The sequence below is a fragment of the Macrobrachium rosenbergii genome, chromosome 55 (assembly GCF_040412425.1).
Source record: "Macrobrachium rosenbergii isolate ZJJX-2024 chromosome 55, ASM4041242v1, whole genome shotgun sequence".
In the NCBI taxonomy this organism is placed as follows: Eukaryota; Metazoa; Arthropoda; class Malacostraca; order Decapoda; family Palaemonidae; genus Macrobrachium; species Macrobrachium rosenbergii.
Window position 1 is genome coordinate 53849485 of NC_089795.1, and position 24742 is coordinate 53874226.

Sequence of the window (24742 nt, forward strand, 5' to 3'; positions counted from 1 at the left end):
TTGTTTTGCTTACAACCGAATCGGATAACAACAGCTGTTTTGCTTGTATTTCAGCCATCATATGGTAGTAAACAATTACCGTTGTTATGTTACAAATTACGTTAAGTACAATAGAACCTATATATTTTTACATTATACCCTTATTCGGTATGGATAAAAGATTGGCAAGGAAATATACTGCTAAATTTAAGCTGCAAGTTGTAACTGAAGCTGAGAAAACAGTGTTCAAGCTACTAATGATTATAAATTATTGTGCATCGGCAACATGGATGAAACTCCACCGTAAATAAAATTGGAGAGAAAGTATTTTAATCAAAACTACTGGGCATGAAAGAGCACATATTACTGCTGTTTTCATGCTGATAAAAGATAAATACGTAAAGCTTGTATTATGATGAAATTAAGTGAAAAAAGCAAGTGGAATCTTGATTTTTTTACACCAAACAAACATACCCCCAAACAGCCAACATCATCTGTTAATGAAAAAATAGCTAAATTGGTTTCACAACGAGACGGACTAAAGTTATATTTCGACTTAAAAACATTTTGTATAACAGAGAAATAACCTTGCCCCATATAAATAAAGTATCTAGAGATTCATTTACACTAACTAGAAGCAAGAAAAGCGCTCTGAACGGAGTTAAATACGGCGAAATAAACTTACTGCATAATTAAATACGGCGAAATAAACTTACTGCATAATCAATTTCCAAACCAAAACATTGATCGCTATGATTGTAATTTATAATACAAAATCAATATAAGAATATATATAATATTATTGGATACAGTGAAGTAAAGCATACCATTTTAAAAGATCCATGGAAAAGTTGCATATTCGTTATGTTGATGTTTGTATAATACGATATTAATATGTGAATATAGAGTAAAGTATAATGTAGGCTAGACTACCATATATGTGTACGACATACCATAGCGTAGGCTAAGCTAATTCTTGCTTGTTATTCAATTTCTCTTTGCATGAACCTCCAGAATTAGCTGATATTAATAATTACTATACCGTATGTGTAGAGAGTGCACTTTATAGTGTAAGCTAGGCTACCATTTAGGAATACATGGTACTGAATACCCTAGTGTAGGCTAGGCTATATTTGAGATATGTTTTTCCCAACAAACGATGGGTTTTTTAGAACCGAACATCATCGTAAGTAGGATAATACCTGTATAAGCATTTTTTTTTTTTTATTGAACTATCAAAATAGGCAGTTCTAAGTGTATTTAGAAGGGTTTTAAGTATTCATGGGTTTTAGCTATTCACGGGGGGTGTGGTACGCATCCCCTGCTAATACGGGGGGTTTACTGTATATACACACAAACAGTCAACCCCCGCTATTCCGAGCTCGCAATTCGCGGACTCACCAATTCACATATAGATATACATTATTCACAGAAAATTCACCTATTCGTGGTATTTTTCAACGAGAAATATTCACTAATTACTGTATTTTCATGACTAAATGCACTTTTTTTGATAAAATATTAAAATACTCTGGTATGAGCATTTTTAGAGGGTTTTTTGTTGGTTGAACTATCAAAATTGGCAGTTCTGAGCATTTTTAGAGGGGTTTTAAGTATTCGTGGGGCTTGTGGTACACATCCCCTGTGAATACTGGGGTTGACTGTGTGATATATATATATATATATATATATATATATATATATATATATATATATATATATGTGTATATGTATATATATATATATATATATATATATATATATATATATATATATATATATATATATATATATATATATATATATATATATATATATATATATATATATATATATATATATATATATATATATATATATATACACTTTATCATTCTTATGACAAAATATGTGTTCATTTTGTCTATTATATAAATTTCTTCTATTCTTGCAGCCAGAAACTGTGCTGAAACCAAAATGAGTGGCTTTTGGTACCATAACTGTGCTACCTTGGACCCTACTATCCCTTTCAACTCCGATGGGGTCCTAAGGACGGCTTGTACGTACAAGGTGAATGGACAGAGTGTACAACTTATAGGACCTGCCCTGCAGCTGAAAATCCGACCCAAGGTTTGTGGTGAGTTGGTGAAGGCTGTTCACTTCAACACACACACATGTGAAGGACACAATGCATAAGGCTGTTTTCAGATGCTTGAGTGTATCACAACTAAAGTATGAGAAGTCAGTACTTGAAAAGATAAACTCTGTAACAGAAGACAGAAGTATTAATAAAAAAAAATAGAAAAGATAAACTCTGTAACAGAAGACAGAAGTATTAATAAAAAAAAATTCCTTTGGCAAAGTATGAGATGTTTCAACCCTTACAGATCTGTACTGAAAATGTTATCTTGCACTATCTGTCACAACCTTTGGAACTTTTGTTATAAAAGAATTGAAAATGCAGTGCTTAACATATAATTTGATTCTAACAAGAGTGCAAGGTGGAAAATTGTCATATTCCTTGCTTCATGGCAGACTTTAATATGTGAAAATACTTCACGTGCCTAAAAAGAATCAGTACATCACATTGAAATATGAATATGCAGTTTTTATACATGACACACTGCATCTTCCTAGTATAGTGTGACTGCAACATAATGATATGTCTTGAGAAAACAGGAAAATTATAAGTGTAAAATTGTTACAACTTAGTCTAGATAGGAACAAAAAAGAATTTTTAGATGATGCTACATAGGTTTCAACTAAAAACGATAATTTTAAACAAGTATGGCTTTCATTCATTTGTTCTAACAAGTTCTGGAATAGATTTAAAAAATAATTATACTGTACACAATTAAACCAAAATACATATGCTCTGATAGCTGTAGACCTTCCTATTCCATCCATTTCTCCATTCCTTTTGTTGAACACTTACTGTAACATTAACAAAACTGCATAAATGATCCCGAATTTTCTCTCAATTATGTAATCTGGCCGAAGACTTTTCTTCCAATTTCTATTGATCCTTTGAGATTTTGGGAGGTCCAAAACTTGTCTGTGGGAAAACACACACATGGCTTACAGATCAGGGTCATGGAGATCATTTTTTTTTTTTTGCTTGCTGTAAATTAATTTTTATAATAGAATGCTGATTTTGGTGTCTTGGAAGCCAAGTAGTCTTAGTTTATTTTGGTATCTTTGAATGAATTACAAATTTCAGGTTGTAAAGTCAAGACTGGGGCTCTTTAGAGATTTGGTGCTCAAGTCAGTGAAAAATGGAGTTAGAGTAGTTGGACAACAGGAAAATAAACGATGAGTACAAGGATCTAAAGGTGATAAGGTGATACTGGAACTAGGAAGTTGTACTAAGAAGCAGTGGTTAGAGAGGTTGAAGAACAGGATTCGGAAGTGGGAATAGAAATAAAATAAAAGGCTAAAAATTTGCTTCTATGAGCCATGAGGATTCTGAGAGCACCCTTTGGTAACACTAAAAGCACACCACATGAGGTGCCCTGCTGGAACTGATCCCTATGGAGGAGTGTGAGTTGGAATCAGTCATTGAAACTTGATAACATGGTAGCTAACTGGTGGTAGGAGGGTGAGGGGGAAGAAGACCTCCCACTCACCTGCCAACATTGAGACCTTTTCCTTCGGCACATGGGACTAAGTGGGAAAGTTTGAAGTGGGATTATAATAAAGGACTCTGGTTTGTATACCTACAAAATATACAAATTACTTTCAAACTTTGTCATTTGTAATTATGGATATACAGGCCATTGACTTGCATGCAGGAGACTTATTCCTCATCTGTGAAGTTGTCTTTCAACTGATTGGCAAGTTGAACCTCCACCTGGAAGTGTCATGTTCTCGATCACAATAGCGAACAGGGAAGTGATTACTCTTGTAACCTATTTGACCTGGCTTGACAGAGTGATTGGGTTCTGAACCCAAGTGAGATGTGTCTGAGATCTAGCTCAAAAAGAAAAATTTGGAGAACCAAGTGTAACCTTACAAGGGGGAATAGGAGTAAGAGAGCAGCTTTCTCCGGCCAATACAATTGATGGCTTTAGAATATAACTCTGTCACCCCCATGCCCTCAGTTAACAGGGAATGTGGAAAGTTGCATCTTATCAGCCATAGCTCTGAGATTGGGTACTAGAGTGAGTATTCATCCTCTTATACACTTCTTCGAAGCTGAAGCTAGTGGAAAGATAGTCTCGAGTCTGAGTTCTCAGGCTGGGGCCTCCCCTAAGGCTCATGTGGTGCCTAGGTAAGGCTGCATTGGATAAAAGTCATCCCATTCCAGAGGATGAAGCTCCCATAGAGGACAAGACTACTCAGAGCTCCAAATGAGCACAGGCAGCTCAACAAAATCAGCGATCTGTGCCTATGTGCAGTTGGAGGGACTGTACCACCAGATGAACCTCAGAATGTGTAGAACAGTGGACCATTGGGAATCTCTGATAGCCTTCCAAGAGAGCCAGCAGAGCAAGGAACCACTTAGCATAGGGCCAACAAGAAACTACCAGCATCATTGTTATCAATGGATCAGATTGAATAGAGGAAAGCCATAACCATCCAGACTGTCCCACAGGTACTGGAGGGTGTCCTTCAGGGCTGTCCAGGGATCTGGCACTGGAGAGTGGAACACCAGGAGTTTCCTGTCCAGCAGCATGGCAAACAGGTTGATCACTGGTGTTCCTCAGGGCTTGAACAGCCTTTCTTCCATGGGAAGGTGTAAGGACCACTGTCCCTACCACCTGCCCTTTGTAGCTGAGCTGGTCTGCTGCCAAAGCATTCCTTTTGCCTGTAATGTACCTGTATGACAGCTCAATAGCATAGTGAACCACCCAGTGGTGTATCTGCTTTTCCAACTGACAAAGGTGAAGGAAACTGTCTCCATCCTGCTTTTTGATGTGAGACATTCAGGTTACATTGTTACTCGTCAACACTGCCGATTGATCCGTTACACAAACTTGGAATACTTGCAGGGACAGCAGTGCCACTCACATTTCCAAAATGTTGATGAGCAAATGAGGTTTGCCCTATGCACACACACATTTGAAGTATTGAACTGACCAATGTCCTTTTAATTGCCACTGAAAAGGAATGCAGGTGGAGCTAAGTATAGGATGAGTTTCTCCAAGGATTACAGATGACATATTAACTGCCAAAGCTGGACTGGTTAGTTCTGTTGTGATAAGAACTGTGCTGACCCCTTCTTGGGCTTGCTGACATAAGAATCTGAAGGAAAGCCTCTTGCCAATGCTGTGTCTAGGCATGCCCAGGCAATTTACTTGCTGCTTGCGCATGAGATCTGAGGTTTTCCAGTTTATCATGAACCCCAGGTTGTAACAAATTGAGAGGAGACTATCTCTTTTCTGGAGCATCTGCACTTCTTAGGAAGCCAAAAATAACCAATTCTTGAGGTAATGCAGTAACTATAAAATTTTGCAAAACATGCCCAAACCATCTCCAAGGTGAACACACTCATATACACCTTGGGGCTGTTGCCAGACAAGCACAGTGCTTTGAGCTAGTAGGCAGCCTCATCACAAAGAAAGTGGAGGTACTTCTTGGAAGACTAATGGACAGGTACCTGAGATTGCACATCGTTCAGATCCACCAAAAGCATGAAGTAGCCCTCTCTCATGGAATCCATCACAGACTGTGTTGTTTCCATGTTGAACCGAGTCTGTAGGACAAACTCGTTCAAGTGATGACCAGATCCACCTTACTTTTTTGAAAGCATGAAGAGGAACCCAAAACTGACCCACTCCACTGAGTGAAACTGATTCCACTTGAAACTTGTCAGGAAGAGACTGCATACTTAAGTATTCTATGCATTTTCATGCATGTTGACTGCCTCTGGCATGTCAGTGGCAAGAAAGTAGCTTGCTTGATTGCTGGCAGCAGCGTTTCAAATTGATGCACGTGCATCAGTTTAATTCAGGGTCACCGCTTGGTCAGCCTGGCCCCGCTGGCTCCCCACGGGGGTTATCTCACCTCTTAATATGTGTCGCCTACTCAGTTCTGCCTCTAGCCAGAATTAATCCTCTAATGGCTCCGTGTTCTGAAAACAAAGGAACTTCCAGCAGTCACATGTTCACAGAGAGAAAGTGGGAGAGGTAAACAGAGTGCAATTAAAGGATTTAAGAAGGGCCAATATTCCTTAGCCCTTCCTTGTCAGGCAGTGCTAAGCAAAGCATTGTATTTCTTACTTCTGACTCTTATATTAAAGCTCTGGTAGCTTGGATGCTTGAGAAGATGTAGTAATATATAGTGTATATATATATATATATATATATATATATATATATATATATATATATATATATATATATATATATATATATATATATATATACACACACACACACACACACACACACACACACACACACACTCCCTGGTTATCAGCGATCCAGTTTTTCAGTGCTTGTCTAGCGACGAAAATCAGCGATTTTCGGAGCTAATAGGTGCTGATAATCATGTATTGATGCCGATACATACCTAACAGAGCGCTGATAATTGAAGATCACAACAGCTGGCTGAAGAGACTGTTGTTAAAACGGTCGAAAAGCTCCCTTGTTTTTGTCCCCTTTTTTTATATTCTTGTATCTTTTAAAAAAATACAATTTATCAATATATTATTGTGGTTTTTACTCATTATTTTAGATCACAATATAGTGATGCTCCACAAATACTGTATATATAAATTATATATATATAATATACATATATAATATATATATATATATATATATATATATATATATATATATATATATATATATATATATATATATATATATATATATTATATATATATATATATATATATATATATATATATATATATATATATATATATATATATATATTACAGGTAACTAAAGCCTTCAAGGATATATTTAGTGTTACCTGTATAAACAAGGACAAAGTCCTTCATTGTGCAATAAATAGTGCTTTTAATCAGAACTTTCACTGATTTATTTTTTATGTCTACAGTGTGTTGTGGTGAGTGGTCCTGGCGATCATATGCTATGTATTTGTACTTTTTATGTCATTTCAGTTAATAAAGGTGTTAAGGACATTCAGTGATATAAATAAAGGGTACAGTTGCCCATTGTGCAGTAAACAGTGTTGATAATCAAAACTTTATTTAACATGCCCTTTTTTTTTTATGTCGGCCAGTCTGTTTTACAGCACTCAGTAAGTTTATTTTTCTTTTTTTTTTCTTACAGTCAGTTTTACCCATCACAGTGAAAAATGAGCAAAAGAAAAGCAGAAAGTAATAGCAGGCATTCGTTTAATGAACTGTGGGAAAATGTGTTATTTATTGCAAGTTCACCAGGAAAACCAATGTGCATCGTTTGTGAAAGCACTCTCAGATAACAGAGGGCATGACCTTAACAGATGCTATATAAAACACCGAAACTAAAACAGAAGAAAAACAGAAGTTAGTGCCTGGGTCTGAGTTACGGAAAGAATATGTGGTCAGCAAAAAAGATGAACTAAAAAGAGACTGTTTTTGTTGAGAAAAGTTCAGAAAGTTTGGCAATGCTGGAAGCATCCTGTGAAACTGCCTTCGCATTGGTCAAAAAGCACAAACCTTTTTCTGACGGAGAAGAAATTGTTAAACCTTGTCTTCATAAACTTGCAAAATATCTTAGTGATAAAAATATTGAAAGAAAAGTAAGCGAAATCACTCTTTCAAAGCAGACAATTATAAAATACATTGAACAACTTTTCCATGATGTATGTAAGCAACTGAAAGACCGTATCCATGCTTGTTCTTTCCTTTCTCTAGCCTGAGACGAATCTGCTGACATAAGTGATTTATCCTGGTTAAGCATTTTTATAAGAAGAATTTATGACAATTTACCACCTTTGAAGAACCTATTGGCCTTGCAGCACTCCATGGAAAAACCAGATGTTTGGACATATTTGAGAAAGTAAAGTCATATATAGGAAATCAGTAACTAGATTTTCATAAACTTGTAAGCATATGTACTGAAGGAGCACCTTCAATAATTGGTAGAGTTGCTGGGCTGTACCTTTGCTTGAAAGGTTGTTAGGCTGTCATCTGATAAAATATTACTGCATTATACACCAAGAGTCTCTGTGTGGAAAGAATTTAAATTTGCAGCATGTTATGACACCAGTTGTGAAATGTGTGAATAAAATTGGAGCAAGAGGATTAAATAGAAGAGAATTTAGAGAATATTGTGAATTGTCAGACATGCAATATGGTGAGCTCATCCTTCACTGTGAAGTGCTCTGGCTTTCTAGAGGACAGGTTCTCAGTAGATTTTGGAAGCTGAAAAATATTGTGCATTTGCTAGAAGAGAAAGATGAGCTGCTCAAGGAAATGGCTGTTTGATTTAGCATTTTTGGTTGATGTTACCAGCCATCTCCATGACCGAAATGTGAAACTTCAGGGTAAGAACATAGTCTACTAAATGGTATTAGTGCATTCAAAATGAAGTCAAAACTCTCTATATCTGTTATAAGATGAGGATTTGAGCCAATTTTCACACCTAAAAGAACGGAGCAAATATGGTGGTGAGAGTGGCAGCTTTACAGAATATATTAAAAAAAATCAGATTACTATAAGAGGCCTTTGATAGTCATTTTAGTGATTTTGCTGAAGAGGAAGAATGCATAATTTTATTTATAAATCCATTTTTCACTCGAACAAAATATTCTGAAGATGCTTAGTAACTTACAAATGGAACTTATTGAACCGAATAAGAATTCACTGCAGAAATTAAAATTTGATGAGCTTCTAGGTACTTCTGAGATAATTAATTTTTGGCGATCATTAACCAGTGAGCCTTTTCCAGAACTGAAAAAAATTGCCCCGAGTTATATCTTGTTTTGTAACACAAATGCGAGCAAGCATTTTCATCCATGAAAATGATAAAATAACAAATTGAGGCATGATTAACCGATTCAAATTTGAAGAAGTGTTTGTTGCTTTCATTATCTGATTAAACTCCAAATATCACAAGTTTGGTGAGAGCAAAGTAAAGTCAAAAGTGTCATTAAAGTTAGTGATGTTTATCTTGCCTATATGAAACACATTTTTTCAAACTGCTAAATGCTTCTACATTGCCATAAAAGTATTAAATAATTGTATACATTCCTCCTTCCTATATATGTCCATGTTTGTTGCTTTCAGTAACTAATTTAATATGAAACATCACAAGCTTGGTGAAATCAAAGTGTCATTAAAATTGTTTATCTTGTTTTTATATGAATTACTTTAATATAAAATGCTTATTGTGTCCATGTTGTCATATAAATATCTCATATTTTATGTATAACTGCTAAATATGCCCATGTTTGTTGCTTTCAGTAACTAATTATCAAAGCAAATTTAAGGGTGTTGTTAAAGTAAGTAAAGTTCATCTTGTATTTATATGAAATCCTTTTATCTAAACTGCTGCATGTTTCATATTATCATATATGATATAATCTATGTATATCTGCTAAATACCTTCAGAATATCATACTTCAAAGGACTGAAAGTGGGTGCAATTTTGCATGGCGCATCTGAGCTAAACACTGTACTGTGAAAAAAACTGGTGAATGGGATGCAAAAGACTGGCCACCCCTGCTATAAAGTGTACTTTTGCACACTTCCACTCAATACAACATTTTTCTCTGAATCCCCCACCACCCTAACATACAGCTGGCTTCTAGTATCCTCACTCAAACTCTCTTCAATCCTTTCTTGCATCGGATTCACTATCCTACTGTTCTTCCTGTAAATGCTATACCCAACCCAAATAACACACCATACTTCTCATTCGCCCCATCTATCATATAAAAATCATTCCCTTCCTTCTCATGCCAGCACTCATAACTCCAGTCCCTCTACACAAAATTCCTTCTCTTGCATTCAAAACATGCATTATATTTAGACCAGAGAGCTTACCCCTTTGTACCTTCATAATAGTACTGTACTCAGTTTCCCTGACCTATATAACCATTCACTCCCAACATTCCTTGTCCTGTTTGCCATATTCTCTACACACCTGCTATATGACCTGGTTTACCACAAATACTACACTGGCTTCTGGAGATTTTCCAAATTCTAGAAATATGACCTTGCTGGCCACAATTACCATACAACTCACTCATTCTCTGCATTCCACACACTTACTATGTGCCCCAATCCTTTGCACTTTGAATATTTAATCTGACTTGCTTTCATAAAATCTTCACATGAAGTCTTACTCACTAAAGCCGAAACAGGTATCCAGTGCCCATCTAGATTCATTTTTCTTATTATCCTGCTCGATTGCACCAAAAAATTTCATTCCTTTTTATATTCCTCTTCAGATTTGCACTCATATCTCTTTTCATTCTAGCATTCCCAGTACTATACACTTTTCTTTTGTCTCTCATTCTCTTACTCTTTCTATGGTCTCTGCTGGACAAAAAGCATAGCAACCACATGTAATAAATACAGCATAGACATTAAAGGAATGAGAGAGAAAGTAAGACAAAAAAGCACTCAAAAAGGAAAATACCATGTATAAAGATAAAATTAAGCAAGCGATTGCACAGACCTTGGAAGAGAAGAGAAAAGAAATGAATAAGCTGGGGTTCATGGAAATCTTAGGGGAAAATGAGTACATCAGGGAACTTGAAACAAATGATGCATGTATGGTAAAGAAAGCCAGGCTGAATGTGTTGGACTTGCAGGCTAACTTTTGGGTTAAATACAAGAACAAGGTTTGTGATAACTGCAGAGTGGAGGAGGACAACACTGTACATTTATTTGTTTGTAAAACCCTACAGAAAATAAAAAAAAACAGGACATTACTTTAGACTTTGAAATCCCCTAACAGAAAACTGGGGGAATATATAAGACTAGCCCTGCAAGTGAAGAATTTTGTTAACCTGGGAATTGTTGGTTATCAAAGCCAATAACATGGCACTGCCTCAGTAACAGGGAAAATGAAAGGGTGAAGATTAAAAGTCAAGTAGAAATGTATTGGTAATATTTGGTAAAAAACAGGTTTTGACGTAGGAAAAGCCTATTTTTGGTAGTCGCTGTCTCGTCCTCAAAGAATGGAAGTCTTCTCCTTGGGGACACAGCATTGTTCTCAACGGACTGGGGTGGAAATGGTCCCACCCACCCCCTCCTTTAAAGGGGTTCTTTCAAGCATCAAACCCCTCTCTAGAAGATTACGTGCAGAAGGCCCTATTAAAAGGTGCCATAGAGAAACATACGTATATTCGCCACCAGGCACGTCTCTTCAGCGTTCCCAAAAAGGATTCCTCGGAAAAGAGTGATCCTCGACCTATCAACATTGAACAAGCACATTCTTTGCCAAAAAGTTTCGGATGACTACTGTTGCCTCCAAGTACGTTCAGTCATTCAAAAAGGAGTTGACAGTTTCTTTAGATCTGAAAGATGCATACTGGCGCGTCCCTATTGCCGGGCTCCCTTTCGCCCCTTCCTAGGGTTCCGGATAGGAAAGAGACTTACAGGTTCAAAGTTATGCCCTTTGGACTAAACATTGCCCCAAGAATTTTTGCAAAAACTAGCAACGGTAGTCGTCCAGGAACTCAGGAAGGAAAGAATAAAACTAATATCTTACCTAGACGACTTTAGTTAATCTGGGTGGCCACAAGAAAAGAATGCCTAAAAAACTTAAGAGCAGTGATCAACAGACTCCAGTCAAAAGGTTTCCTAATAAATTGGGAAAACCTGTCTCACACCCAGCAGACGTTTTCAGTGGTTGGGACTGTGTTGGGATACTTTTCAGGGCCTGTTGTCTCCCCATCAAAACTCAGAGCAGGATAAGGAAAGACCTCAAAAGGTTCCTAGACCAGCCCAGAGTTTCAGAGGCAATTAGAACGCATGATGGGTCTACTGCAATTTGCATCCATAATAGATCCAATACTCAGATTGCAATTGAAAAACGTGAACAAATTTTGGCTGTCACACGCAAGACAAAGCTGCGGAGATAGATCTCACAAAAAGAATCAAAAAGTCGGGGAGATACTTCGGCCTTGGATCAGGAAGGAATCTCTGGCGAACAGGTCACCCTGGCTCCTCCATCTGTAAGAGTGACAAATACACACACATGCCTGGCTGACAGGTTGGGGAGGATCGTCAGGTGGCAGGAGGTGGTCAGTGTCTCTGGGGAAATGTCATATCAATTTCTGAACTGATGGCTGCGTTTTGTCTCTCAAAAACTCAAACCTCCAGAAGAGACACACATTCTGTTGGTCCTAGACAACACGACTGCAGTGTCACCATCAAGAGATCGGGATCACGTTCACCTCCTCTCAACATGGTAATGCTTGCCATTCTTCGGATGGCACAAGTAAAGAAATGGCACCTGTCTGCAATTCACCTCACAGGGTCTCTCAATGTAATAGCAGACTCTCTATCGTAGGAAAACGACTGGCCTCAACGGAGTGGGATGTTGACAACCACTCTTTCCAAACAATAGCCAACATGCTTCCACAACCGGAAGTGGACCTGTTCGCCACATACGAGAACCACAAACTTCCAGTATATGTATCTCCAAACTTGGACAATCAAGCAATAGCAAGAGATGCCTTCCTACAAGACTGGAAACAATTGAAGACGTATATCTTTTCCGCCATTGTCCCAGATTTCAAGGTTTTGAGCAAACTCCCTAACCCTTCAAAGGAACAGCACTTAATAGCCCCAAATTGGCCAAACAGACATTGGTTCCTATCACTTCAACAGCGGGAGAAAAGATCAATTCCACTTTCGTCCGCTGTACTATCCCAGAAAGTAGGGGGGAAAATTATTTACGCATCCTCCTTTCTGAGCCGAGACCTTCACGTGTGGATTTTAAACATTATCTACCGTGGAAAACTACTTCACCCAACATTGCTAGGTACCTAGTGCAAAAAGTTACGGACGTCATCTGTCCGACAATACCAGTCCGTATGGAAGATATGGTTAGATTATATCCATACCGAGAGCCCAGTTGAAATTTCTATAGAAACACTTTTAAATTTTATGATATATCTTTTTTGAAGACAAATGCCTTGCATGGTTACAACAATCATGTCATACAAGACAGCATTATCAGAACCCTTGTTTTTATGGATTCGGGATTGACTCCAGCATAGAAGTCACTTCCCTTCTATGGTCTTTTGTCTACAAAGACCTGCTCCCTAAAGACTCCCAATTACTTGGTCCTGAACAAGGTGCTTGGACTTCTATCTACCTCAGTTCAGTGGATCCAATACAACCACAACTCTCAAACTGCATAAGGCGATCTTCCCTAATTGCATTAGCTCAGGGCCCGTATTAGTGAACTGGGCTCTCTTCGACGGGACGATATATCACACAAACTGTTGATAATCATTTATTATTGTCCCCAGGCCCATCATTCCTGACTAAGAATGAGGATCCTTTAAAAGGAAATCTATTCTTATAAGGAAACTTAATTTAGCAGCAAAACATTATGCTCAGTTCAAGCACTTAAGGGTTACCTAGAGTCACGGCAAACATCCCAGAAGGTCCGATTTTCCTACACTAGCACGAATAAACCACTCTCTCTACCAAGGGCTAAGAATAATTTTAGTGTCCCTAATCAAAAGCAAACCCACACTCCTTTCCCAGGTCACATGACATAAGGAAAGTAAGTACATCATTGGCCTTCTTCAGAAATGTCTCTTTGAAGAAGTCTCTGAAAGTACAGGGTGGGCATCAGAGACAGTGTTCTTAAAACATTACTGCCATGAGCTCTGAACAAATTCAGTCTGCACTGCATGTCAGTAGGTGGAATGGTTAGTCCTGACCCATAGGCTCTACAGCAGAAAACCACAGGGTCTTCCTAACGGGTGAGTATGCTGACTATTGCTGGGAAAGATACGAAAAGACTGCAACCACACCCAGCATACTTAGGTAAAGTCACTACAGAACTTCACCCTAAAAGTGCAAGTTCTTGTTTAGTTTTCTCATTCTTGTTTCCAAAACCCCAAAAGGTTTTTGGAATAAGGAATGGGGCTTGAAACTTGTGGCTGACCTTTGGACCATAAATGTTTTTCTTTGGGTTGTTTGGAATTTAAATTTTAAGAGCGTAAAGCCTTTTGTCACCTGTCAATTTCTTTGTAAAGCTCCTTTGAGGACGAGACAGCGACTACGCTATCAGAAAACAGGTTTTGACGTAGGAAAACCTACTTTTTGGTAGTCGCTGTTGAGTCCTCAAAACCCTCCCACTTCCCTGACAAAAGACATGGGATTTGGGCAAGGGATGTTTAGAGACATCTCTAACTTTTTAGGGTTCTTGTTGCAGAAAAGGGTACGGCTCAAAGACTAAAATAAACAGTCTGATGTACTATTAAATAAAATAAAGCTAAAGACGTTTAAAATTGTAAATAACAAGGGGATTCAGTGTCAGTTTAAATAATGCAGTAACAGTATGAAAGAGAAAAGCTATAAAGTAAAACTGTTTCAAGTTAAATAGCACTGCAACTAACATGAACAGTGTAGTGTGCCTGCAATTGTGTTTATAGAATGAGTGCTAGGAACCAGGAATCAGAAACCATCTTCACGCCCTTCCACACCATAAGCGCTGACCCTGGCATACTCCCCCCCCCACACACATTTATTTTTTTAAGCCAATAACAATCACGGAAGCTCCCACCCAGACAAGGACCCTCTTAGTCCTCCCCACTCAGCTTACCCCACCTCACACAATGAAATGTTCACCCCAGCCTACCTCTCCCACAATACACCTTTTCAATATGCTTATGACTGTAAGTACAGTAGCTCACTGAAATAATGGATTAAAGCATCCGAGCTTACACTGATATAAAAGAAACTCTGATATATTGTCTATATACTGTAGTTGAATGCGTGTTTTTGCCATAAAGTACAGGTACTGTATATTTATACCCTGTACCCCTTAAACTACTGTAAAATGCTTATACCTGTAACTGCTTATTTTGACAGTTCACTGCCTAATTTAATAGTTCAAACAAAAATATACCATAAATTATCATACTAAAACAATTTAATTTCATTTCAAACAAAAATACACCCCAAACCATCCTCCCAAAACACCCAAAGTCATCTTACATTACCCTCCTGAAACTGTTATCCTTAAGTATATACACCCCTGAAGCACTTATAACAATGATTTACTAAATTTAAAATAATATTAATGTAAATACACAAAATATCTATAAAATATTTAATACAAATTAAATAAATGTCTTCCAGAAGTGTGACAACTAATCAAGTGTCTTTTTTTCTCATAGTATGAAGTCATTCCATTTTTCTTTTTGCTATAAAAGGGATTTTGACAAAGGAAAATCTATTTCTGGAGAGGGTACCATGTCACCTGGTGAAAAGTCCATTCAGCACTTATTTCAGGTAATTCCATTGTTAGATACCAGAGAAAGCTAAATGAAATGCTGGAGTTACTACCCAGAGCGAGCTCCATTAGATGGAGTTGTGTATGGAAAGGGTGAACTATAAAACACGGAACCTTATCCATAGAGATCCCAAAGTCAAAGTCCCACAGAGGTGTTTTACAAACCCATGCACCACTCGCGGACAGTACACAAATCACCGCTAACCGCATTCCATGCGGCATCCACCCCACCAGAATGATGTTTACTATGGGGACACGACACATGACAGTGGGTCAACAGGACAGTCCCCTCCCAGAAATAGATTTTCCTTTGTCAAAATCCCTTTTCTGGATCAGGTCCCCTAAGTCAGCCGGTGAAAAAATTAACAGAGAATAAATATCATTCTTAAACTGCAAGATAAATTAAAATGTAAGGGGGAAAGAAGACCAAAGGTCCACCAAAAAATTTTTAATTACTAGCAATAATAACAATAATACAAATGAAACTGACGGAGCTTAAAATTAACATGACAATATAAAAAAATATTTAAACAAAATAACTATACAAAATTGAAAATATAGCATAAATGTGTCAATTAGACAAATATACAGATAACACGGTCAGGTTAGAAAGTCAGAGGCACGCCTGACTGAAATGACTGTATGGGATAACTGAGGCAGTGGAGAAAAATTGACTAGGAATCAGAAAGGGAACCAGAGGGAGGACAACGTTCCCTGCCGTCATGACTGCCGAGAATTTAAGAGCTTCTAAAGTTTCAAATATTGACGTTTGAAACCTGGCGGTGACTTCCAACCAGTGTATTTGGTAGATGATCCAGAAATTCATGTAATGGAAGTAGTTAATGGAGGTGGCTTCCACAGCTCTAATATCATGAACCTTGGGACTGAGTCAGATTAGCCTGTTTGATAAAAGTAAAGGATTTGTTGTCTAATAGCAGACAGAGATATTAACCCCCTTCCTGATAAAGAAGAGGCCCAGATGAGATGTGAGGGCCTGTTCTAAATAAGCCCTCAAGTATGAACTGGACATGGTGGGACAGGTCTTGAGGAGAGAGGGGAGAATTTTCCAAAGGCGACCACCTATTCTATGTGGATCTTCATTTTTGGGCTAGGGAATTTAGGGTGAGAATCAGCAAAGCCTCCCCTGATGGGAAGGAAGTCGACATGGTTGGGCTCCCCTAGAGTGCAGACAGCTCTGAAATTTAGCACCTGAAGCTAGGCTAACTAAGAACAACGTTTTTTCCTCAATAAGGAAAGGTAGGGGCAAGACTGATTATCGATATCTGAGGCTAACTTCCAGCCACGTCATTCAAAAACCAGGAAAACCTTATGGACGGGATTACTGGTCTCCAGTCGCACAGGCCTTAGGGATGGAAGAAAAGTAATGATCTGAGGTCAATTTTGAAACCATACAAAAATACTCTTTCGTAAAGCCGCACTTGACTGTAGTAACAGTACTAATACTAAACCCTTCTCAAATAGTGATCTAAAAAGGAGATTGCCAAATTTATGGTCATTACAGCCTCAATTCTTTCAAAAGAGTGCTGGCTTCTTAATTGCCGAGTCGTACTGCCGAAGAGTGGAGACCGCTTATCTGATTCCAAGAACATGGTATTGACAGGATCAATGTTAGCATCCCTTTGAGCCGCAAATTTCATAAAGTCCACAAAGCCAGGGCATTTTGAATTTTTGAGGAAGTTGACACAGTCTGAGTTTGTACTACTTGTGTTAGTTTGGACTGGGGATTTTGATGTGGCAAAAGTTTGGTTCCAGCAGAAGTGGAAACCAGCTGCTCTTTGGCCAGTAGGGAGCCACTAGAGCTACGACCCTTGGAATGTCCTGAGTTTGGTGAAGGACCTTTAACAACTAAGTTTACTGGAGGGAACAGGTAAATCTTCTTCCACTGTTCCAATCCAATGACAAATAGATCGGAAAGAGCTTGAGGGTCCAGGTTGGGAGCTACGTAATGAGAAGCTTGTTGTTGAGCTTGGTTGCGAAGACAAATCTACCTCCAGGCCTGGAACTTGGTTGCAGATCCATTGAACGGAGGCCTGTCTAGGACCACTCCGACTCGAGGGGATTGTCCTTGATAGAGAGAATCCTTCTGACGTTCCGGACCCCTGCAAGATGAGTGGCAGACAGGTGCCACTTGTTCTGCACGCCAAGGAGAAAAGTGCAATCATTACCTGGTTGATCCGGCTCGATTTTGAACCTCCCCTGTTTATGCAGTGGACTACCATGGCGCTGTCCAGAACCAGCCTTATATGAATCTTCTTGGGAAAAGCTTCTTCAAAGTAAGGAAGACCGCCATGGCCTCCAGAACGTTTATATGGAACTGGCGACATGGGGACCAAGTCCCTGCACTCTTGGTGTTGAGAATATTCTCCCCACCCGCTTAGGGCGTCTGTGTGGATAACCAACGCCCGGAGGAGGAAATTGCAGGGGACTGACTTGGACAGGCTCTTGACAGTCGACCAAGGCCGGAGTCTCTTTTTCAAGATGGGAGGAATCAGAGACACCTTGTCTCTGAGGCTGATATTTGCTCGACTCCCGCCACACTCTGTTGATATCTTTCAGTTTCCACCTTCAGCAACAGATCTGTCACTGAAGGGAACTGAAGAGAGCCTAAAACTCTTTTCTTGGGCCGCCGAGAGGCCGTTTGGACTTGAGAAACTGTCTGGTTGCTCTGGCTATCTCTTTCCTCTTGGGGGAGGAAAGAGGCTTGTGAGAAATTCAGATCCCACTGGATTCTAGCCATTGAAAACAACTGCCGGAACCAGGCAGGACTTCTCCTGTTTACACGAAAGGCCAAAGATTCTAGAAGTCGACCACCACGGATGTAACACTCCGGCATTCCTCGACGCTGGATGCCCAAGATGATCCAGTCGTCAGGTCTGTGACAGCGTGAATCCTGCCTGCCTTCCGAGCCTGAATCCCAGAAAGGAGAACCTTTCTCGCAACCGGGCGTGATAATAGGCGTCGGAAAAGATCTAGAGAGGTGGTTCTGCGGCTCCACGGGGCAGTAGGTCGAACTTGGAGACAGTAAGCATCCGAAATCCTATCGCAACGATGTAGGAATTCCAGGACGGACAAGTCCAGAGTCCTCCTCCGTTTGTCAGAACCCTTCTTGGGAACACTAGAAGAGCCTGCCTTGGAGCAGAGTCCTCACTTTCCTTATAGCCTGTTTCTGTAGAAGATCTTTACAAGTCCTCGAGATCCTTGGTGTGGCTGATAAAACTTGACTGGTGGAGAGGATTGGTGATCCAACTCCAACCCTGGGCCCTTGGAAACATACTCTGAGCCCAGGGACAGAAGGTCCACCGAGGCCCGAAAATGCGTACAGCCTGCTTTGGGATGTGTCGCCGGTCCTGTGTTTGCTTCCCTCCTCTGGGCCTCTACCTCCTCTGTTCCTGGGAGAGAGGCGGGGGTCCTTTTCCCTAACATAGCCACGGGGCTTGTTGCCTCTGGGTTGACTGCCTGAGGCGAGAATTTCCCCTGACTTTCATATGCAGGATTGAAAGCTGGGGAGGAGACATAGGAGGGGGCAGCCAGAGACTGATGCGCCGGGTTCACCAGGACATACTGAGGCGGAGGTTGGGAGGAAGAGGTTGAAGGCTGACCTTGTAAGGGAACCTGGACCAAGGACTGAGCTGGGAGGCATTTGAAATGTTTAAATTTCTTGCTGGACTTTGGGGAAGTCCCGGCAAGATCAGACTGCTTCCATTTATAGGGCAGACCACAACGAGAACGGAGACTCTGATTGACCTTAGCCGCCTCAGATAAGACTGCGTCAACTTCTTCTTGTGGGAAAAGATTAGCTCCCCAGATCGAACTCTTCAGAAGCTTATTTGGTTCATGCCGAACTGTGGCTGCTGAAAAGATATGCTTCCAGCAGGCCAGTCAGGCAGTCATAAAGTCAAACAGGTCTTGTTGAAAACTCGCCAAGAGAGATTTCGTCAAGACCTGGAACAAAGAATCTTCCCTATAGACCAAAGAAGTTGCTTCTGCTAAAGACAAAGAGTTCAAAGACCTGGCGAGCCTATCCTTAGTATCAGCCTCTGCTTTCAGGAGTGACTCCGGGATCTTAGGGAGCTGCTCACTGAACAGATCAGAAGCGCAGTCTGGGTCAAGCCGAGTCACTGTAAACGTATTAGGGGCTCCCTTCCAGAATTCGGTGCCCCCGGGAAAGACGAGAGATGTCGGGTCCGTCTCCCGGAGATGAGGGAGGGGTTTACCTTCAAAGCAAGCCTGACTAGTCAGAGAGGCCACTTTCGAAGTGCAAGGAGGAAGGAGAACATCACTGAGAGTGAACATAGTGAACACTCCCTTGGCTGGTGTAAGCTTAGTGTTCTCTGCTTGCCACTCCGTAAGAGTCCTCATCAAAGACGACTGGGCTTGGTCCCTAGGATAGATAACGGTCTCCTTAGGGACTTTATCAGACCTGTTCCAAACCTCCCTTCAGTCTGGCAAACCTGTGTAGGGGATGTCAGGTCCGGAGGATAGAACTCCAACTCTTCACTCCTTGTGTGCCCAAACCCTCTATGGTAAGTACCGTCGTGCTGGGGGCATAAGGGCCCAGGAACACCAAGAGATTCCCAGATCGAAGGGAGGGAGAGTGGAGGTCAAGAATGGGACTTAGGCGAGATCCACCATCGGCAATCCTTGGATGAATTCCTGCTGTGACTCTCCACCTTCTCGAAAGAGACTGAAAAATTGGAAAGACAGCTTGCTGTGTACCTGTGTCGATCCTCTCCAAATCTCGCGTCGATTCTCTCGAGGAAGTTAGAACGAAAGGAGTCCGTATGTCGAAGCAGGAGGAGGAACCATGGCGCGACTGAGACTCGCTTGACCCGGAGGAAACACTAGATTGGCCGAGACAGGGGCTTGCCACCGATGCGCGCCGAGAAGGACTAGATCGACCTGCGGAGTTGGTAAAGGTCTTCTGTGGACTTCACCTTGGGACAATAGATCCAGACATGCCCGTAAAGGTATGAAGATTTAGAAACCTTTAAAAGGAGAAACGGAGGAAGAAGGAAGAGCTAAACGGGGAAGAAACCTGCCTCACTTACCCTTACCTGTGATGCTCCGGGATAATGTTCGGAATTCAGGCCGAGGTCAAAGATCGCGGCGTCTTCGAAGCACCTCCGCTCAAGGCGAACCGTCTGGAGGGCTGGGTCGCTCCGAATCGGCAATCGGAGCAGCAACGCCATAAGTCGGTGACTGATGCTGTGATCAAGCGCCCGGGAAAAGGTTTATTACCAAATGTCGCCGAGTATATATGGATTGCCAGCTCCTCGTTCGTCCGGCCACTAACGAACTGAGGCCTGAAGCGAAGCATCACGAGATGCAGTCAGCCTGCAGGAAGAAATAACATTGTGCGGTTTACCGAAGGGGAAAAGCGGTAATTCATATAAAAATACAGTTTGGCTAAAAGGAAAGATGCATGACAACCTGCCGAATCATCGATAGCTTGCTCGTGAAGAAGCGTAGCAAACATCAGATCCGTCAGGGGGCCAAACAATTAGATCCCCTAAATGGACGCACACCCGATGGAATCTACAAACCGTGGCACTGGCATGATGCAGGGCTGCGGGCACCTGTTCTTGGCAGCGCACCACCTAAAAGTATGAGATTATGAGTACCGTGTAAGGTGCCGCAGATGAGTGTGCGAACAACACGATTAATATAGTAAAACCGTGAAACCTGCGAATGATCGGAAGGCAACGGACTAAATAAAATCATACATAAATTACAAAATAAAACATAATAAACACACGAACTAGCGGAGTAACATGCCTTAAAAGTAAGTGACGGATACAAAATAAAATGGGAAGGTTAAAACTGTCCGAGTAAAGCGCATTCCCGGCAACTAAGAATGAAATGAAACTAGCGATAATGGAAGACCGGTAAACGCTAGAACCGCCGGAGCGGGAAGCAAAGAATGCGCCTCGATAACAGACAGCAGTTAGCTAAAGGCAGGGAACGTCAAAGGTCCGGACACGAAGACAGTCAGGTGGAAAGCACTAACTGGCCACGAGAATAGGACTAAACCGGAGTGTCGCCAAATTAAACGACACGCCGGAGATGACGTATGGAGGGGAGGGATGAAAAAACCAGGAGGAAGAACCATAAAGGAGCGACCAGAGAGTGGGAATGCACAATCCGGGCGCTCCGGGTTCTCACGTCCACTCGCTGACTGAGACGCTACCCAGCAAGCGCGAGAGAAGCAGGAGAGGGAGAGGAACAACCTCCATGGTCATAAGGGGGAGGGGGAGGAGGCAAAGAAGGCCAAAGATGGTGGACGGGAGAGGGGGAAGCTCTCCCGGCCACCAGCAGTCCCAGGAGGGGGTATAGTAAAAGTAAAGTCAGAGACCGTACCAAGGAAAGGCCAAACAATGCAGAGGAAGGGGACACAGGCTATAGGCTAAAAGGAAAGGAATGCTCCCAAGCCTTGATAAGTTAACAAGACTGAAAACGAATCAAGGGGAGAGAGAGCACTCGGGAGGGGGAAGGGGAAAGGGTGTGTCGACATAACCAATAACTGGAAACTAACCTTAAGAAATGACCAAACTAGGGTAGGCTACGTGATGTCCCTCGCTATCCCAGCTTAACCAAGAGGCTTATTAGCCTAAGCGAAAAGCTGAAACAGGGAGAGGGAAGCTACACGAGATCCCTCGCTATTTCATCTTAAACAAGAGGCTTATTAGCCTACGCGAAAAGCTGAAACAGGGGAAGGGAAAACATAAGATGAAAAGACCCTAGTCAAAACTTAAGGAGAGCGCCGCATTGAAAAAACGTACACAAAACACTATGAAGGGCATGTGAACGAAACGAATGATCGACCACCCCCCCCTTTTTTCATGGAAAAAAGGGGGGGCAATAGCCTAACGCCCCAAAAAAGGTAATACTAAAGCTAACAACCAACCCATGATAAATGGATAAAATAATCAACAAAACAAAAATAAGAGGAGGACCATACCCAACCCGATGTGGACGTGAAGGGAAATGGCCGCCCCCTAACAAAAGAAATATCCATAATAATCAACAAATATCAAATGCATCCGAACACAAGGGCAAAGATTAAACAAAAAATCTTAACCGTACCAACGTAAATAAAATTCCCAGAAGCTAAGAGAAGTGAAGGGCAAAAATAAGGCATGTTAAGGAAATGATAAGAGGCGAAGAGGCCCGAAGGGGTAGCCCGAAGCCTAAACACCAGCCTTCACTCTCGAAGCAAAGGGATACAAAAGTCAATCAATCAAAATCACTAATTAGACTTCACGAAAAGGAAAAATACCCTAAACATGAAGAGGAACAGTGAGAAAGATCGAAAAACAAGGCGACCCAAGTTCACGAACCACGCATGGAGGTCACGTGAGGCCGCGAGGGGAGATCGAGACGGGCGTTATAAATCCCCTTAATTACTAAACTAAAGGGAAATAAGGAGCCTCAATCGCCTCAAATAAAAAACGAAGCACTGGTACTCAACTTAGATGAAGAAAGACCTTGTGAGGATGCCATAATGATGCAAAAAAGCACAAGATAAAAAGCACAACGAAAATACATGTGACCGTAGGTGCTTGCTGAAATGGAATGGGGCTAGCGGTGATTTGTGTACTGTCCGCGAGTGGTGCATGGGTTTGTAACGGCACCTCTCTGTGGGACTTTTGACTTTGGGATCTCTATAGGATAAGGTTCCGTGTTTTTATAGTTCACCCTTTTCCATACACGACTCCATCTAATGGAGCTCGCTCTGGGGGTAGTAACTCCAGCATTTCATTTAGCTTTCTCTGGTATCTAGCAACGGAATTACCTAGAAATAAGTGCTGAATGGACTTTTTCACCGGCTGACACGGGACCCGATCCAGAAAGTATATTTATATAAACAAACAGTACCCGTAAAGTAAGATAAAAGCTTTATTATTAACCTGTTAAGCGTCATTGACAGCATCCCATATCATAACGCCTTCAACAGAGTAACACATCCTACCTCTTTCAAGGGTGGTGCGCTACTGAATTTGGTTCGAAATGCTATTCCCTCTCATACAAATTGTAGGAATGTCAGTTGGTAACACTGTGAGCAGAATTAACGGTAAATGGCAATTTTTTTTTTGTAAGGGAAAGACAGTCTGACGAGAAGACAACAACCTCCACCTCCTGCTATGCTTCTGGCGTTCATTGATAAAAAACCGATTTCTTTTTGTTTGATCCCATTTATCACCCCATGATGCAGGATCTAAAGCTAAAGAAAAATCTTTTACCTGAAAAGATATTATCACTACTAGTTGCAGAGAATGATGATAAGATAAAAGGAAATAATGGCACCTTTTCCATAATCAGCACAAAAATTACTTCTCTATATCTCTGCCGCAGATTCCACAAACTTTTTGTTCATGATAAGGGAAACCCCGTGGAGTTCCCTTTATTTTTCGTTCACTGAAAGGTGTGAAATTTAGTGTTCAAGATAAGGAAAACCATGTGGAATTTTTTTTAGAAGTTTTTTTGATGACAAAGTCATGGAGCATGTTGTAGCAGTAACAAACAGATTTTCCATCCAGTCCCTACATGAATATATAGAAAGTTTGCCTACAACATCAAGTGCGCTAAAATGGGACGGCACTGATGAAAATGAGATGAAACAATTCAATAATCTACTGGCTCTAAGTTTCAGGGAATGGCATTCGAAAGAGTTGCTTTTTCCATTTTATGTCTCATGCTTATAATCTTTAGGATATAAAAATGCAAAATAAATTCTTTCATCTTTTCTTATTCTACATTATTTATTATCCTAATATCTTTACACAAAAATCAATATCAATGTAAAACAAGAACACATAAAAAAGCATAAATAAATAGACCAAATGGCCACTCTGCGAGCTAGAAAATGTAATGATACGGGAGTGGCGACGTCTCTCGTACAGGACGCTTAACAGGCTAGTATTAACTGCAGGATAGTACACGGTGCAGTATTGTAAAGTGAAATTACAGTGTACCGTAAGCATAAGCACGTATTCATGTGTGGGTGATGAGCTTTCTCCCTCACTCAAACTCCCAGCATTCCTTTTGTCACCTTATTTGAAAAAACAGTTTGGCGCTTGAACTGGAGGCAAAAACCCTCAAATTGATATTTCCATTTCGCACCGGTATACTGTATCTGGAAGTACGATATACCTACCACGGTCCATTATCTCAGTGAGCTACTGTAGAGTCACTGTCGCATCTTCCTAAATAATAATTTCTGCAACCAAACTTATGTATGAAATTAACGTTGCTAATGCTAGGTTCTGGAACATCACAGATATTTAAAGATGTCATCTATTCTCAAAACTGCATCAGAGAATAATGTTTCGAGAACGATAGAAAAGGAAAAATAATAATTCCATAAATTACAC

General features: G+C 40.6%; 2 protein-coding genes across 2 annotated transcripts in view; one reads left to right on the forward strand and one right to left on the reverse strand.

Moving 5' to 3' along the window:
• The window catches only part of LOC136835275 (ficolin-2-like), a 46064-nt gene extending 43744 nt beyond the window's left edge, over nt 1-2320 (forward strand). The window contains exon 11 of the mRNA XM_067098558.1: nt 1913-2320. Within this exon, the coding sequence (XP_066954659.1) occupies nt 1913-2154 (242 nt within the window). The 3' untranslated portion in view covers nt 2155-2320. The remainder of the gene's footprint in view (nt 1-1912) is intronic.
• Nucleotides 2321-2860: 540 nt separating this feature from the next.
• The window catches only part of LOC136835276 (COMM domain-containing protein 3-like), a 64996-nt gene continuing 43114 nt past the window's right edge, over nt 2861-24742 (reverse strand). The window contains exon 4 of the mRNA XM_067098562.1: nt 2861-3013. Within this exon, the coding sequence (XP_066954663.1) occupies nt 2975-3013 (39 nt within the window). The 3' untranslated portion in view covers nt 2861-2974. The remainder of the gene's footprint in view (nt 3014-24742) is intronic.